Here is an 18,244-nt window from a genome sequence, read left to right as displayed (position 1 = left end):
CACCAACAGATGCAGCCTTTTTTATTTAATATTGTTAATTTTATGAAGGTAAGGTACACGTGTCATGGTACATATGTGGAAGTCAGAAAACGACTTATGGGAGTTGGTTCCCTTCGTCCATCATGGGGCCCAGGCATCAGGGTATCAAACTTAGGTCATCAGGAATTGGCCACAAATACCCTATTCCATTAGGTCATCTTGCCAGCTTTTTTTTATTTTTTAATTTTTTGAAAAAATACTTAAGTTTTTAATTCATTGTGTGTGTGTGTGTGTGTGTGTGTGTGTGTGTGTGTGTGTGTGTGTGTATGTGTATGTGTGTCTCAGAGGGCAACTTCAAAGAACTTGTTACCTCCGTTCACTTCTAAGTGGGCTCTGAGTACTGGACTAAGTAAGGCCTACAGGCTTACCTAACACACAGCTTTACCCACTAAGCCATCTTGCTAGCCCCACATGCTTTCACATCAGCCATCTTATCCACTGAGCCACCTAACTCCTAGCCCTAAATTTTCACTTAAAAAAAATAAAATTTACTAACCTATGAAAGACTCAAGAATCCCTAGAAAATCAGATTGAAAACTTCCTGTTTGCTCTCCCTGCAGTAGCATTAAAATGGCCGTCGGGATGATCAGAGGCCAAGTGGAAGGAGATGGATTGTTGCTCTGCAGATGTTACAGGAGACAGAAACAGACTTGCACCCTGAAGGGTTAATGCTAAACTGGCCACTAGAAGACTCAGAATTGGAGACTCAGAGCTGGGATGTCCGTCTGTTGATAGTTTACCTGCCTAGCATGCAGAAGGCTGTGAGTTTAATCCCCCAGCATCATATAAACCCAGGGGTAGTGCATGCCTGTCTTCTCAGTAGGTAGAGGCAGGAGGATCAGAAGCCCAAAGTCATTCTCAACTGTATAGCTAATTTGAACCCAGCCTGAGTCACAAAACCCTGGAGAAAGGGAGAAAGAAAAGAAATCCTGTATAATTGAAAGAAAACTAAGCACAATGTATTAATACAATGTAATTAAAAATACTGGGAATATTGACACGGTTTCTAAATCAGCTTCCAACGTTCTATGCTTTACACACTTTGCCGTGCCATGTCTGTAAGATCCCTTAGGGACATCTGCATTCTTTTTTTTTTTTTTTTTCTTTTTTTTTGAGCTGGGGACCCAACCCAGGGCCTTGTGCTTCCTAGGCAAGCGCTCTACCACTGAGCCAAATCCCCAACCCCGACATCTGCATTCTTGTCATCACAAACCCATCCATTTTTCTTGTTAAATTCACCATCACTAAGTCCCTCTGGATGTCCATTTCTTTCTAACGGCAGCCCCAGATGTAAATAGTGATCCATGCCTGTCATCCCGGGGCTGGGGAGACAGTAGCAGAGGAGCCACAAATCTCACACCAGTCAGCGCTACATATCAAGACCTTGGGCTCAAAAAGCAAAACAAAACCAAACAAGAACAACCCCTCCACAAACTCCAGCAACAAGCACCTATGTTCATGTGTGATTTGCCTCCTGCAGCTATTCAGTGCCACAATGAGGCTACCTATTCATTTCTGCCAAAGTGCTTTCAACTTACTCTCTACTTCAGCTAAACAATTTGCAAGACCTCTAGATATGATAGTAAGGAGTCATACAAGAGGCCATATTTATAGAAGCTTTAAGAATTGAATTAACGCCGTCCAGTGGCTGCATTGAGTTGTGTAATGGTAAAAGCAATTTCCCTTGAAGTCTGAGGAAAGCCCAGCAGCAAAGCTGGCCTAAAGGAGGTAAGGCATCCTTGTCATCCTCTAGTGAAGCCACACACTCAGAACACAGTCATCTGCAGACTTTGGAAGCTGAGCTGGACCACTGATCATGAGTGGCTGGTATTTTCTAAATGTGCTTTTCAGACTCAAAACCTAGCATTGAAGTTTGCACTTTACACAATGACTCACACACATCAGGGTGACTGCCGTGTGAACCAGGCTGTTGACCACTGTTTACCTAAACCACAGCAACTGAAATCCACAAGCAGCCAAACAAAGCAAAGGCTGCCTACGCTGAGAAGGGAGGTTAGACTGTGTGGTGACCACTCTCCTGAACAGTTGGGACTTCCATCCTTCTGAATCTCCCTATGGGATCCCGGGGAAACAGCCCAACTAGAACTGCCCTACACTAGGTTTCTTCCATCTCAGAAGTGCTGTAAAATGTGCATAACATTTCTAGTCAGTAGCATCTGCTCACTTTAACAATCAAGGATGTGTGGGACAAAGAAAAACCACTCCAGTTGAGAACCACTGGGGCTGACAACCAGATGCCTCCCAATATAACTAACCAAACAGAAAGGACTAACAAGTACCGTGTTTATGCAGCAGTAAAACCAAAACAACCAATTTGGAGGTACCTTACTCAGGAAAGGTAAGCTCAGTCTTCTAAAAATCTTCTGACTCCAATACACAAACATCTATAACCCCACTCCCCACCCCCAAAAAAGGCCAGCATTCTTACTAGCACATGCCCAGCCTTTATGGTGTCACCTCACCTCCCACCTCTAGAGGCTCCTCCTTTTTTGATCTGAGTATATTCTCCTAAGCTAGGAAGAGAGCTGGGAAAAGCACTGTGCTGTCATTTCAACTCAGAGGAGGAAGGGACTTCATGCTCATGCCATAGATCATGTGAATGAAGGCCAGGACCAGTTCTCAGCATTTCCTTCCAACCCTCAGATCCATCTTCCTCGCTCTACTGCCAGCCAGCCTGAGCCTCCAGATTTTGTCTATTCTCTGCCAATATACATCAAACACTGAAGTGCTCCAAAATTAGGGTAAGACCTGTCACAATGTTCATGAGGACTAAGTGTCAACTGCTCAGTGCCTGACAGTAAGAGGAAACATTTACTGATAGTTCTCCAGTGGACAACCTTCTTGGACAGAGCCTTCTACAGGCTTAGTCATGAGTTTTATTATAATACTTTGAAACAAAAAATGTCAAAAGCATTGTCCAGTAACTCTCAGCCCCACGAGAATTCATCAACCCCATGCACCACGTTGCTCTGTGGGGCAACATCGTTCAGGGGATCACAGAAGACAGAGTGAGGAGCTTGAAGTCGGCCAGCACCTTCATTTGGGAAGGTGCAATGTCCTCTAAGAATGTCATAGGCTGCATGGTCAGGGCTCTGAGGACTCAATAAAAACAAAAAGCACAAGAACAAATTTTCTAAAAACTGTAGGCTTTTTATTCAGTTAAGAGGTAGACAGATGAACATGGAAGGCTGTCCCATTGAATTTGCCCAAAGTTCACATTCCACTTCATTCACCCATCCCACACTGCCAGAAATCTCAAAAGAATAACCACAACCACCAGGCTTTGTCTTCCTACTTCTTAGCAACACGTCCACGAACTGTTTGCAAAGAAGTTACTACAAACTTATATTTTCACTGTGCCAAAGATTCTCGGCCCTCTAAGAAGTTGTCACATGTCAACAGAACCTGCCACTAGTGACAGGGAGCAGAGTGCCGTGACTATTTCTATGAGAGACTACAAGGGAAGCTTCAGTTACATGTTTGTTAAATCCCTGTGCACGTTGGGGAAGAAGCTGGTGAGGCCAACAAAGCAGTATATGCCATCAAATGGCTCTGCCTGGCTGTTTAAAAAGAATCCACATTAAGTTATCTCACAGACGACATTAAAACATAATGGAATTGATGCCTGATACAAAAGTAGAGAAATATGTACAGGAAGTCATAGCCCAGGAGAAAAGGGACCTTAGAATGAATCAATGGAAACCTGGCTATTTTACACAGCTAATTTTGAGATAAGTCATATTTAGCACAAAAGCAATTATAGTATAAATTACACTTCCTTCCCACGGCTCCCCCACTTTAAAACCCTGGCCTATCTTCAGCAACACTGAGCATTCTTTTAGGAACAGGGGTGTGTGCGATGGTCCCAGACACTGACACAATTCTGAGCTCAGCTTCACACCGGCAGAATGATGTGCTTGAATACTGCCATGATAGCAGCACTGATAACCCCAGAAATAGGGACGGTGACAAACCAGGCCATAAAAATGTTTCGAAACAGTCGCCAGTCAACAGCCTTCTTGGATCGGAGCCAGCCAACAGACACCACAGAGCCCACCTAGGAGAGAAACAGACCAGACATTACTCAGCAAAAAGACACCTGGGACAGGGAACCCAGACAAGCGATGAACCCATCTCCAAGGATGTTTGTCTGGAGAAATTTCTCACTGTCGTCCAAACAGGACTGAACTTGTGGTCCTCCTACTTCAGAATCCCAAGAGGTGAAATTACAGGCATGTGATACAAGCCAGAAGCTAACTTCTAACAAGCTAAAATTACCCATGACAAGGTGAAGATGATATACATATACAACCATTAAATCTGTTGCTAAATGTGCTAAAATATGACAAGACTCCTTTTCCCTGCTTTTTGTAAGTTAAAATTTCTGATTTCCCAATAATCGCTCTAGAGAGTGGCTGGTATGTGACCCAACGCCACCCTAGCAGAAAGAGTGACTTGGCAGGATGTTGGTTTCTTCTTTATCCAATAACTATGTTATATGTTCATCAAGCCAAGTTCTTAAAGTTCTGAGCGTCAAGCATGACAGGCCCTGCATATATGCTTTCACCAGAAGACTTACAAACTTGTTAAAACCAGTGTATTTACAACTTCCACATGTAGTGGGAGCCCCCAGATCCACCTACAGTGGGGCACACCCAAGCTACTCATCGGCTTCGAGGGCCCACAACAGTCCCACTCCACTCACCTTACAATGTGTTGTGCTGATGGGAAGGCCAATGTTTGATGCGACGACCACAGTGAAGGCAGATGCCAGTTCAATACTGAAACCACTGTTGGTACAAAAAGATGCTTGCCAACAATTTAGGGTTCTCTGGAAACCCAACACTAGCTAAAGTAATTGGTTCTAATCTTGCTTTATTCCACTCAGTAACAAAACCTGCTTAAATTAAGCCAAGGTCCTAACATCTGAGGATTCAGTACTTCTGGAATGATAAAAGCAGAGGCAGATGGACTTCTGAGTTCCAGGCCAGTTTGCTCTATATAGTGAATTCCAGGCCAGCCAAGAGAAGACCCACTTCTCAAAAAGCAAACAAAAGTTCAAACTTTTATTCTGAATAAAGTATAAGGTTTTAGTTTAGCTCTCAAATTAATTTACCCCACTATACCTTTCTCAGAAAATTCAAATTACATGATCACTGAACTGAGCAGATTGACAAAAAATGTTTACAAGTCAGACAGTAAGTGCAGCAGAAAATGTTCAGATCAATTGTAACAACAGCAGCAACTGCTACATACTCCTTTAGCTAGAGACCCACATGCTACCCTCCACACAACTGCATCTCTTGAAAACTACCTAAGGTGTGATTCATCTACTCACCTGGAGGGTGTGATTGGTGTCAGGTCCTTCCCCATAGTCTGGATAACTCTTCTTCCCCAAACCCATAGCCCCATGCAAATGCCAACACCACCATAAAGCAGAAGCCATATGGGTGTTGCCTCTTTTGTAGAGACATCTTTTGTTTCATAAACAAGATACAAAGCAACCAGAGGGCCGATGGCATTGCTGGAAGAAAAAAAGGAGGCAGTAGTGACTTTTTAGGCAGAACCCAATCTGTTAAGTGACTGACCAGTGTCACTTAGCAAACTATCCTACAGAAGCCCAGCATGGCTGCTGTGACAGAAGATACATATAACTGGTGACCTCTTTCCTCTCACAAGTAGCTTAGAGCAAGACTCGGGCAACAAAGCTTACTGGCCAGAGAAACAAGGCTAATAACCCAAGTCCATTCTCAGGGCTGTCCGTGATTTTCAGTTTTTCATCACCGAAGTCACAATTTACCAAAGACTCATTCCCATCTGTTTAATTGATTTGTCTAGAAATAAAGCTAAAAACATGCTTATAATCTGAATGAACTTCCTGTTTGTTTTATTAACTACTACCACTTCATCCTGTTTAGATTACTCAGGGTCCCCCAGGAGGAAGAGCACTCCACACAGGAGAGTAAGACTGTTTAAAAATAGTAACAGGAGAGTCATGTGGACTAACCTGACGTCATTGCCACCATGGGCAAAGGACCCAAAGCAGGCTGTAAGGATCTGCAGAAACTGGAAGAGAAGGGACACTTCAGGCTTATCCTGATCATACCATTCTTCAAGAGAGCCACTGCTTCCTTTTCTGTCACCCAGACCCATCTCTGCCTTAACACTCATGTCCATCTCAGACTCAGAGTGAAGGTCAGACACAGCATTGCAGTAACTGGTGTAACTGTCCATCCGAATCCGCTTCTTGGTATCTGCATTAGGCCAAGTCAGCGTCTCCATTTCGTCTCCCTTTTGTTCCCCTTCTTTGGCACGGAAGGAATCCAGGGGCATGCCACATATTGCCATGGTGTAGGATGTGTAGCTGTTGTTGCGTCTCAAGGGCTTGTCCCCAGAGTCTCCCATGCAGTCTCCCACCTTGGCCAGATGTAGCTTATGGAGCAGCTCTTTGTACAAGCCAGAATCCTTGTGCACGGTGTGATACTGATAGTGGCCACTGGAGTTAATCTGGTTGCTGACGGTTTGACTGAACTGAACAAGGTTCCCATTAGGCAACTGCACTGCACCTAGCCAAGATCAAAAAGGTAACATTGAATGCAAAGTGCATCAGCCCAGAATGGCAGTCTTCCACCACCACGGGATACTAGGAAGCCCTGGAAAGTTAACTCACCATTGATAGTACCATCTATGTTGGTCTCCTCCTTCAGGTCCATGGGAAGCCGCTCTCGCTCCGGAGCTTCCTCCAGGTCACCGAGTTTAAATGACACCGTTCTCTCCTCCACCACAGCCCGTAGTGGGCCAGTGGCACATACTACCTCAGACACAGGATTCCTATTCTCAACATCACCAGGAGCCATCTTTGTTTCTTCATGGTCTTTTAAGTTGTTCTTCTTTTCCATTAAGGGACTTTCAGAGGGACTAGACTTTACTTCTCCTAAAAAATAAATGGCATTTTTGACTCAACTATACTACCTTGCTCCACATTCCTTTCTATCCACCCCTGAAACCCATCTCAAAATAGCAGGTGTAAATTCTAGTTAAAATTCAAGCTAACACCCCTGCCCTCTTTATTATTTCAGGAATCCATCTTTCCACTGGGAGGGAGCAAGGTGCAGACAGCAAGCACACCGTCCGCTTGGAGAATCGGGGGTTGACAAACTGCTATGAATTGCCAGGTATTAAATATTCTAGGATTCTGGTCTACTTCTTGCTTTTTTTTTTTTCTTTTTTCTTTTTTTCGGAGCTTGGGACCGAACCCAGGGCCTTGCGCTTGCTAGGCAAGCGCTCTACCACTGAGCTAAGTCCCCAACCCCTACTTCTTGCTTTTTATTTTTATAATTACAAGTGTAAAATCATCTTTAGCTCTTGGTCATGAAATGGGACCTCAATCCTGGAGGTGGCAGCTGCCCTAGGAAATCTCTTAACTCTTAGGTCAAGAGTACAGACAACTGAGCTGTAACAGTCATGCCTAAACACTTCCATACCTGGTAGCCAGGCAGTATTTCTGCCTAACGGGTCAGCTCACCACGGTCACCTACTGGCTCAGACACCTCCCACTAGTATAGCATTAAAGAAAGATTTGTCTCTCCTTCCAGACTGAGACAAAAATGAGGTCAGAGTCCTGAAAGCCTCATTCCCACTGTGCATGCTGCACAGTTGACTAGCACAGAGCTCTGGGCGGCTCCTCAGATCTGCAATGACGCAGCATTCTTCTAATGCCACTGCAGTCTATGCATTCCTGTTCTGCTGTGCATCCGCAAAATAACATCCCACACACTGAAAGGACAGAATAGGATTCTACTGAGCTATCTTAACTACTAAAAATGATACAAAGACTAGTACCAATGAAAACTTACTCGATATTTAATTATACCACAAAAAACATCCTTCAATGACCTAAGAGATTACTCCTATCTAGAAGTGTTTACTTCTCCATGTGTTACAGCTCTAGCCTAAGGATAATGTGTACATGTGTACACACACTGCCACACAGCCATCTAAGCTTAGTGTATGTACAAAGGTAGCTGAGGCAAATGCTTCCTCTATCCCAAACAGTGTACTCTTATAGAGAAGGGAGAGAGGAGAGGAAGGGCAGGCAGGGAGGAGAGGGAGAAGGAGCACTATTAAACTGTATTACTTACGTTCAATTTTCCTCTTCATCCTGGGACATACAAAGAACCAGACGATAAGGGCACAGAAAACTGCACATCCCACCGAGATGAGGATGGTACCCCACAGAGGAAGTTTGTCAAAGCCCAGCACTACGAGATAAAATGGTGCATCTTGAAAACCCCAGGGCAACAGCCCCCTGCAATAATGTGTAAGCCCTCCTAGGGGAAGGAGGGCTTTCCCAAGCCAGCCCGTCACCGTCACCGTCACCCTTTACAGCTGCTGCCACTCCAGTTTCATCAGGCTACTGGCTGTACGAAACCATGGAGAAAACCTCAATGACCATATTAAACCCACAGCAACCAGAGCCATTGAAATGCTTGCTAGACTCACATGCTAGCTTTCTAAATGTCCTGGTCCTCCAGATGTAAAGAATCACTACACAAAGGCCTATAGCTAGGAAATCAACTAAAGCATCCGTTCTCCACCCAGCTCATCCTAACTGCCCCATACTACACTTATATATGATTTATATCAAAAAGGAAGGTATCTCATGTCAGTGTCATGCTGACACACTGTTGAGGAATGTTACTACATTCACTGTACCAGGCAGCCTTTGGGAAAACTGATTCTTTGCAAAAGTATCATTGGGCTGGAGAGGTGGCTCAGCAGTTAAGAGCACTGACTGCTCTTCCAGAGGTCCTGAGTTCAAATCCCAGCAACCACATGGTGGCTCACAGCCATCTGTAATGAGATCTGATGTCTTCTTCTGGTGTGTCTGAAGACAGCTACAGTATACTTATATATATAAATCTTTAAAATACAAAAGCATCAAGGAACAGAAAATAGGGCTATTAACTATGGAAAGACACTTGCTTAAATAGTTGTCTTCCACAAAGGACAAGTTTAGTGGTAGTGCAGTAACAAGCCAAAGACTTGCCCAATACTTTTCCCTTGGCTCAACCACCTCAGGATCAGCAGTGCTGGTGAGTGTCAGCTTTCCACTGGCACATAGGCAACCAGGACTGCTGGCCTATCCTAGAGTGGAGACCAATCACAGCACAGAATTCCAGGCCACTGTCTGAGTGTCCCTTCCCACAGCAGCTAAGTTACCTGCGATTGTCTCACTTGATTTTGCTTACTGCATAGTAAATCACTTATAAAATGGGAACATTACTATTCTGTCAAATCTGTTTAAGTCAGAGTTGCAGCTCAGTTTGGCTTGCATGAAGCCCTAGATTCACTCCCTAGCACTGTAAAAGAGACAGAAAATACTAAGAACTAGGCTTTAAGAATCAGACATGGGGTTGGGGATTTAGCTCAGAGGTAGAGCGCTTGCCTAGCAAGCGCAAGGCCCTGGGTTCGGTCCCCAGCTCAAAAAAAAAAAAAAAAAAAAAAAAAAAAAAAAAGAATCAGACATAAGCTGAAATCCTTCAGACCTGAAGTTCTGTCTGCTGGTCTTTTAAGTTCTGCTTTCAACTGTAACCAGGCAGTTATGTCACACAAAGTAAAATATCCATGAGGTCTAATCAGTATCTATCAGTTTAAATGTGTCTATATCCCAAGTCAAAAGGGGGAATGAAAGAACTGGGTTTTCTTATAAACAATCTGTAAAGGACAAAAGTAGCAAAGTCCCCACACCACGGCTAATCCCATCAGGTGTTTCTTTACTGGCATTTCAAGAACGACAATGTCAGAAATATTCTTCTGTTTTGTTTTGCTCAGTGACTTACTACATCATTTTGGTGGCAATACTACACAGGGCACAATACATGAACCAGAGGTAGAATCAATTTGGAAGTCATGGCATTAAATTCCTTTAGGAACTGAAGATGAGGGCTGGAGAGATGGCTCAGTGGTTAAGAGCTCTGACTGCTCTTCCAGAGGTCCTGAGTTCAATTCCCAGCAACCACATGGTGGCTCACACCATCTGTAAAGAGATCCGATGCCCTCTTCTGGTGTGTCTGAAGACAGCTACAGTGTACTTATATATAATAAATAAATAAATCTTTAAAAAACAAAAAAAAAGAACTGAAGATGAGAGCACATGTGAGGATAAATCATTTTGCTACTTTAGTCCTATTTACACACACAGACATGGGGTGCCCTGGGCAGCACAGTCTTCCGTGGAACAGTCAGAGGAATGAGTGTAGTAAATGCCTAAGGTCCTACGTAGTTAAGAACTAGCAAGTCAAACGAGTCTGGATACCAGAACTGTGCTGCTCTGCCTCACAAGGCCCAATCTACCAATCTCTCAGTTGACTGAATCCTCGCCTTCCCTTATCGAAATATGAAAGAATCAACACCAGACAGAGCCTTTATATTCCTCCCAAATGCTTTCTCTTAGCTGCAGAAATTCTTCTTCAAGGTGCAATTAGATCAGGTATTATACATCCCAACTCTTCTCATTCAAGTCAATTGAGGGGCACAAACTGAGAACTTAGAAACCGAAATGGCTCCAACTGGGAGAGAAAAGTGACATCTAACAAGCAGTCCTAAATAGCTGACTATTGAAGAATGGAATTTAAGTAACGACTCTTCAGTAGTTGAGGCCAGTATCATTTGCAGCATTTTTAGCAGAGACACAAGAAAGGGAGGGAGAAGGTCATATTATCAGTGGATCCTGTGAAGACTAAAGAGGAAAGGTCTGTAGTGATTTAGAATCTGAGCAGGTCTCTCTGGTTGAAAACCTATCTAGGTTAACTCAGCATACACTAGCCTGCAGCCTTCTGAAATGGGTGCAGGCCAGCCACCTTCTAGGAGATTTCAGCCCTGTAAAGCAAAAAGGGGTAAATTGGGCATTTAATGAAAGTTTTATAAATAAGCTTAAATTCACATTTAAATATCTTGATTTGTACTTACATGGTGCTCCAGTATACATAATGGAAAAGAGGTTGATTCCAATTGTGCAGGCATAAAAAACGGGTAAAGCTCGTAAGCCATTAGGAACTGGATCTGCCTGTAAAACATTAAGATCAGTATCTTAAAAGTTGTAAATGTAGATCTATTTCCAGAGCACCCTATGGCAAGACTAACTAGGGAACCATGGTGCTAGCAACAGCCTCCCACCATAATTTCTACAGAACCAATTAGGCTCTGTCCTACATTTGCTACCTAAGAAAGTTAATGGCACCTTCCATCTACAGGTGACTTTTTCTCCCTATTCTTAGTAACAAGGATGCAGCCAATATCCCAAATAACCAGTTCCTGAGTTATGCAAAGTCCGTCTGTAACCTGAACACACACACACACACAGACACCCAGGATGTACTGTACTGGAGAAAAACAGACTAAGGTAAAATACTTATTTCCTGATGTCCTGCCTCCTTAAATAAAAAAAAAAAAAATCTGCAGAATATATACAACCATCTTATCTATATATCTGATCAAATAGCATAGCATAAAGGCTTTACCAAAGTGCAAAGTTAAATCAATTGTGAACCTAGCCATCTACTCAGTCTAGTGACTGTCAAGAACTAACTGATCACGGCCCTGAAGTAGAAGAGGGACCAGACCAAGTCCTTATTTTCACAGACATGAGAGCCATTTTCTACTACGAATTAACATACTGGGCTGACAAATGCTTTAAGGGAAAAACAGAAACAGTAAGGATGTTGATGGGGAAGGACATTTTTATGAAATACAGGAGTGAGTCAGTTGGGCTGACATATCTCAGAGTGTGCAAAGTGTAAGCCGCCCATCCACTGGGGGGATGGAGGGAGGTGGAATGGGCAGAGTGAGTATGAGCAAGTACAAAGACACCCCCCACCCCGGCAAAATTGTGAAATGCTTAGGAATCACCAATGGCCGCTGTGACTGAACGTGAAAATAGTTCCCGTGTTTGTATTATGGATAATTCCACAGAAAAACTTTCAAGCCAAACATTTAAAAGAATGAGGACATAGGTCTCATCAGGAAGGCCAAACCTTCAGCACAAAAGTCTAATGCTAGCCGTGTCACAATTCCAGTTGAAAATCTTAGGGGGCAGACAGAGGTAAAGACTGAAATGGAGTGGAATACCAGAGTTCTGAAAATCATTAAGACTTGCAGGAGGGGGAGCTTTAAAATCAGTGTCTAAAGTCCCTCATAAAGAATGGATTTTCCAATGAGCACACGCCTTCACTAAAAACACTTAAGCTTATTAAGTGTCACCCACTGTTGAGGAGGTGCCAGGTCGAAAGCAACCTACAGAGCAATGGCTCAGCTGAATAACTAAACAGATGCAGGCTACACCTAAAGGCAGACAAGCTAATCCAAGGTCTCGGGAATATTCTGTAGGCATTAGGTAGGGACTCTCCCATCAATTTCCAAATGCTATTTATATTTAGTAATTGACCCATCAAGTAACAAACACTCTACATACAATTTCTCCACTTGGGGCCTAAAATTACCTATTCCCTGAAGTAGTAGCATAGCTGGGGCCACCATGGACATGGTGTTAGATACCTGTAAAACCAGCACTCGGCTTGCTGAAGCAAAAGACCCCCAGATTCAAGGTCAACCTAGGCTACAGAGAATTAGTCACAAGATAATAATATATCAAAAATAAGAGCATATAACTTGGGATAGGAAGGGAATGACTTCCTATAGTCATAATATACTATGAAATATAGACTCAATGTTTAAAAGCAAAAACAAACCACTTCATAACTTCAAAAGAGCCAAGGAAAATGGTAAAGGTCTCTCTCCCTCCCAGCCTCCTCCCAGGTCTTCATAACAAGGCTAGGGATCTTTATTAAATGGTTTTCTCATCATGTAAACTCATCTTTTATATATAGCGATAAAGATGAAAACCAAGTATGCACTAGGTCATTCTGTCAAGTCAACAGACTTCCAGGAACTATTTCGGGCCCAATACAGGAAGGAATGAGACAAAGAAGTCGAAGCTTTAGTTGGAAATGTGAACACCTGGCTCAGATATGTGGAGACAGGAAAGGGCCCCTCATTTGTTACTGCAGAATCAGTAAGCAAGTGAGAGACAGAGAAGATCCTCGAAGTCAGCACTGTATTAGACGTCACCCACCATTCTTACTCTTGGCTATGCCCATCCTATCCACACTCTTAGGAGAAACATTCTGTTAAACTGGGAGTGGGGGCACACACCAGTAATTCAACAACTTGGGAGGTGAATGCAGGAGGATCAGAAGTTCAAGGCCAGCCTGGGCTACATGAGATCATACAAAAGAATTATTAGTAACACACACAACTTGACATCCCAGTAACAGAGCGAGAGTAAAGACACTCGGCATACATTATCAATGAGAAGCTTTGGAGAGCTTCTTCATTGTGGAGAAACCTCTTAGCACCTCTGCTCCCCCTTCCAGGAACGACCACCAATCGGTTTTCAGATTTGATATGCGGAGGCTCTCCAGAATCAGTATGATCTATTTCCCCATAATCAAAGTGGCCAGAATAAACCTTTATAAAACAGGAATCCAAACAGTAGCATCCTATTAATTATTCTGTTTTCTGATATGTCAAGAGATACATGGCTCTAACAGAAGCACCAGAACTATAATTCCTAAATACCGGTGAGAATCAAATTATCATATACTACAGATGGGGGGGAGGGGAGTGCATATCAAAACTGCTTGCTAGATGAGATACCAATCCTAGAGGTCCTGGAGGTTAGGCTACTCAGTCACACCGTGCCAGGCTAGAGATATTTCTAATGCTCAACATGTTAAACACGTTCTGCTAGACACACAATGGTAAGTACAGTGAATCAGGAAGGCGCCAGGAAAGCATTTCTGTTCAGAAAGATATAAATCGTTCCCCAGAGTCTCTGAGAACTAGAGCAAGGAGGGAGTCTAAACACACACCTCCCATTAGGATAAGGTACCTATCCTATCTCCCCTCACTCAGATTTCTACTGTTTAGAGGAATTTTAAAAGAACTTAACAAAGGACTGTTAAGAGCCATTCAGCCTAGAAAATAGGACAACTCTGTCTCCTGAGAAAAATTCATTTATTCTTACTGTAATTCAGTCCAGAGTCAACATAAATCCTTATTGTCTACATTTTTTCTGTGGAGCCAGGATCAGACTGCATGATAAAAGAAATACCACTAGATCTCTCAAAGGGCATTTTCAAGTAGTCAGAAAATTCAATGGCTTCCTGATTTTTTAAAACAAAAACAGAACAACAAAAAAAAAAAACCCACCTAACAACTCACCCCTACTTTTGTTTCTGAGAAAGTGGAGTCCCTAAAGTAGAAGGTCTCATCTAGAAACTTCTATGTACTTGACAATCAACACGGGAGAGACCCATTTAGAACGGATTCTGTGGCTTGTTGAACTAAAAGGTTTCGATTCCAACTGTCCTGAACGTAGTAGCCTACAACCGCTAGACAACGCCACCTTAAACAAACGTTCTCAGTTTCACTCCCAGGCTTGCTCTTGGCAGACCATAGAACTACTACCCAAGTTTTTCCTTACTTAATGCCCTCTGGCATTAAAAACTTGCTTCTTTCACAGAACTCCACAACACACAGGAGGTACAGAACAAAGAACTTTTTAACTTTCCAAAGTCACATACTTACACACCAGTCCCATCTGAGAGAATACCAGTGAGCCTGAATAAGACTGAATGTGACTCATGAGGTCGTAAGTAGAAAGGTTACCTTACGGAGGATGAATGCACGAACAAGGAAGAATAAAATTCCAGACATAATACCAGAAAGCAGTGGAGAGACGAACCAAGACATCACTGGAATAGAACACATAGTGAAGTGTCAGGTCTGGAAATTAAGGAAACAAGACCCCAAAATGTTTAGGCGTTCCATTTCTGATACTCAATTTGCCCCTCTACTTCACACCATGCACCCGCTCCACATACACACTGTTATAGCAGCACACGATAAAAATAAAACCCAGACCATTTAGAATTAAACATACCAATTTTTATCAGTTCGGACCATTTGATACCCTCTTGTCCTTTTGCCACAAGGGAGAAACCAATGGTTGCACCGACAATACAATGGGTCCCAGAAATAGGAAGCTTCAAAAACGAAGCCACTAGTTGCCACACAGCAGAACCTGAAACATAATTAACCAAGTTTTGTCAGGTAGATGGCAAAACTGTTACATAAGCAGTGTGTTCTCATGGAAAGAGCCTTGAGGAAAGGCTCAGGACTGGAAAGAACGTAAGATACAACCACAACTTACCAAACATAGCACTGACAGAGCCAGCCATGAGCAGATCTTGAGTTGCGTTGTACTTCTCCACATCTATCAAGCCCTTCCGGATGGTTTCACTCACTTTGGCCCCCAGCAAGGCGGAGCCCACAGTTTCGAAGATGCTAGCTAGGATGCAGGCTTGCTTCAGGGTCACTACACCTGAGCCTACAGCTGTACCAAATGAATTTGCTACATCATTGGCTCCCACGGAGAATGCCAAGACAAATGCAATGATGAAGCCCAGGATGAGCATCCACAGATTGTCATACTTCGGTGGAGCAGAAGCAGTAACAGCAGCTAGAGTACTAGTAATCGGGGCCAGGGTAGATGCCATCCTGTAGTGTAGTGGTTCTTTAAATAATACGAGAATTACTGAGCGGCTTTCAAGATGTGTAAACGGAATGAGGTATCAAAAAATGCTATAATAAATAGTATATATTATATAAAATTAAATACTGTAAACTACGGCACTGAAACCGAGCTGGGGAGTTACTGCTATACGCTGCGTTTGAGCGTCTGTTGTCTGGGGTTTCTTTGGCTCTGGAGGGCTAAAAGCACGGAGCAGAATTCCATGGCGGATTAGAGAAAGGACGCAAGTTCATCCTGGGGGGACGAAGTGGGAGAAAATAACAATAGCGGCGCATCCCTGGGAAGAGGGCAGACTGGGACCCTGCAGTAACCCCCCCGCCCCGCGGCCCGCCACTTCTGTCCTCAGTCCCCCAAACGGTGTGCAAAGGTGGGGCACATGGCGAGCTCTGTGCCACCCCACACCCCGTCCCGCCCCGCCCCACGCGTTCTGTTCTGTCTCCGGCCGCTAGCCCGCGCGCGCCCTCCGTGGAAGACCGGAAAAAGGCCATTCCCGCGCGCGCGCCCGCCGAAGACCGCCGAAAAGGCCCGCGGAAGGGTGCGGCGAGGGGGAGGCGGCAGGCGGACAGCAGCGAAACGGGTTCCTACGGCCCGCAGCCCACACCCTCCCGCCAGCTCCCCTCACCCGGGCCCACTCCAGAGAAGAAAGGACCTTTGCACGGGTGCCGCGCCGCCACTCACCAAAGGAAACTGAGGGCCGAACAGAGACCAGAAGAACGAGGCTGAAACAGGCTCGAGTCACAGTCGCACAACCCAGCACCGGAACACCGGGAACAGCACGGAGGAACTCTCTACCCACTCGTGAAGCAGCCGCTGGCGCCTCAGCAGGCGAGAGAAGAAAACGCGCAATGCGCGCCGGCGGCCATCATCTAGCGAGCACGCCGCCGGCTCCTATTTATAGCCGGTTCCGCGCCCCACGTGACCTGCCGAGCCTCGCGCCCGCCCGAAGTCCCGCCTCCCATATGACGCAACCACAGGCTGGTCGGGCGCGCCTAGCCGGGTGAGCTGGGCAGCGGCGCTGATTGGTCCAGACGTCCACGAGGCTCCGCCCCCAACTGGGAGCTGGTCCACGTGGGACTGCCCGGCCGCCTCCCTGCAGCCTCGCCCGGGTTATCCTGTCTGCGCTAGCCAAGCGGTGTGGCTGCAGGCGGGGACAGTGGGGGAGTCTCGCCCAGGCACGCAGGTCCTCATGCTGGGACTCAGAGGCCGCCACCAAGGTCGTTCCGAGTTTCTCCCACGCGAGCTGGGGTCAGCTCTGTGGCGACGCGGAAGCGCGCGTGTACTGGGACTTGCCCTTGGCCAGACCCGATCTGTTCCTCGCCCGGAGAGGGTGGAGGGCTCTCACGTGGCCACCTCGCTCCCGCAGTCACGCACTTGGGAGAAAACGGAAAGATTCAGGAGTCACGAGAACAGGCTTGCGTTCCCAGCTGTGGCTCTGCGCTGAGAGAGAGAGCCATGGGTCATTAGTTTCCCCGCGGCGGACCTGCGTTTTAGGAGCCCCGGCTGTGGCGCAGCGGGGAGGATGTTACTTCGGATTCGAATTCTTAACTCATACTTGCTGCAGTGTGTCACCTTGAACAAACCCTAGGTCTCTCAGACCGAGTGCTCGGGAACGTGAAATAATAGCAGTGTGAGAGGAGACTGGAGGACGGGTTGGGATTGTGTGTAAGGCACAACAAAGATGCATTTCCTGTCTGCTCATCCGGCCTTGTGGCGACAGGCTGTACTAATTCAGGTATTCTGGTTACAAATTCTTACCCAGTAAGGAGACTCAAATTAGCTAAGATGTAAGCATGTGACTGGAACTCAATAGATTTTCAGGAAATGTTCGTTTCCTCGTTACTTTTTTTTTTTTTTTCTGAGTGTTCCTGTTTTAGAATATAAGAAAAGGTTAGAGAGGATGTCCTCCTCTCATCCTTTTGGTATAAATATTGCTTCTTGGTCCCCTACGTGGTATACGGTGTAGTTCTGACATTAGATTAGATTAGTTCTGCATATTTGACTTTTCGTTTTATTGCCCAAGCTCAGAACTAACTAGCCACCGCCCCTTGAGAGATTTAAGTTACGAGGGATATAGTGAAAGCTAATATTCCAGCCAGAAATACCTGGTTTAGAATGCTCTAAAACCCTGCCTGCAGTTTTATCACCTCCAAAGGTAGGGCAGTGGCTAGCAGAAACAAACATGTTGTAAATTATAACTTCACCAGAATGTCCTGTGACCTGTAATCTGGTAGACTCAGAATCGTATAGGTTATACAGGTCTATTGACCCAAGGTCATGGCTGGAAAACAGCACTCATGTTCTAGGACATTGACCCCAGTGTGTAATTCTGGCATCTTCAAATACAACACTTTTTGCCCTTCATTCCAAGGTCAGAAAACATTGAATTAAAGGACTGGTTTGTTAAAGGTTGTTAAGTGTTCTGCCAATTGAAACAATTTTAAAAGTAATTATTTGTGAGGAAATTGCTCATAACTTTACCCACTGTTTTCGACCTGTTTTGCTTCTGTCTGTTGATAGCCATGCCTTTGT

General features: G+C 44.7%; 1 protein-coding gene across 3 annotated transcripts; it reads right to left on the bottom strand.

Annotated features, from left to right (window-relative positions):
• Nucleotides 1–3,189: 3,189 nt before the first annotated feature.
• Slc20a1 (solute carrier family 20 member 1) lies at nucleotides 3,190–16,502 on the bottom strand. 3 transcript variants are annotated; one of them, XM_032904194.1, is made up of 11 exons: nucleotides 16,394–16,502; nucleotides 15,335–15,949; nucleotides 15,065–15,205; nucleotides 14,791–14,876; nucleotides 11,032–11,128; nucleotides 8,202–8,321; nucleotides 6,731–6,994; nucleotides 6,068–6,626; nucleotides 5,399–5,584; nucleotides 4,766–4,850; nucleotides 3,190–4,117 (listed from the first exon to the last, which is right to left on the bottom strand). In XM_032904194.1, exons 2-11 carry the CDS (start codon nucleotides 15,678–15,680, stop codon nucleotides 3,956–3,958), a joined length of 2,046 nt encoding a protein of 681 aa, XP_032760085.1. In that variant the 5' UTR covers nucleotides 15,681–15,949; nucleotides 16,394–16,502; the 3' UTR covers nucleotides 3,190–3,955. The 3 variants fall into 3 exon arrangements, with proteins under 3 accessions (XP_032760085.1, XP_032760086.1, XP_032760087.1); XM_032904195.1 differs by lacking the exons at nucleotides 11,032–11,128; nucleotides 14,791–14,876; nucleotides 15,065–15,205; nucleotides 15,335–15,949; nucleotides 16,394–16,502 and adding an exon at nucleotides 10,883–10,921 and having other exon boundaries at nucleotides 3,833–4,117; XM_032904196.1 differs by lacking the exons at nucleotides 3,190–4,117; nucleotides 4,766–4,850; nucleotides 5,399–5,584; ... (1 more) ...; nucleotides 6,731–6,994; nucleotides 8,202–8,321 and adding an exon at nucleotides 10,874–10,941.
• Nucleotides 16,503–18,244: the final 1,742 nt, after the last annotated feature.

The sequence above is a fragment of the Rattus rattus genome, chromosome 5 (genome assembly GCF_011064425.1).
Source record: "Rattus rattus isolate New Zealand chromosome 5, Rrattus_CSIRO_v1, whole genome shotgun sequence".
Taxonomy (NCBI): Eukaryota; Metazoa; Chordata; class Mammalia; order Rodentia; family Muridae; genus Rattus; species Rattus rattus.
This window is presented reverse-complemented; position numbering and strand designations above follow the sequence as displayed.

Coding starts and splice junctions, on each gene's coding strand:
- Slc20a1 (XM_032904194.1), bottom strand. CDS start 15,680: ATGGCATCTACCCTGGCCCCGATTACTAGTACTCTAGCTGCTGTTACT. Junction 6,627..6,730: donor CATAGATGGTACTATCAATG/GTGAGTTAACTT, acceptor GATCTTGGCTAG/GTGCAGTGCAGTTGCCTAAT. Junction 4,118..4,765: donor TCAGCACAACACATTGTAAG/GTGAGTGGAGTG, acceptor TTTCTCTCCTAG/GTGGGCTCTGTGGTGTCTGT.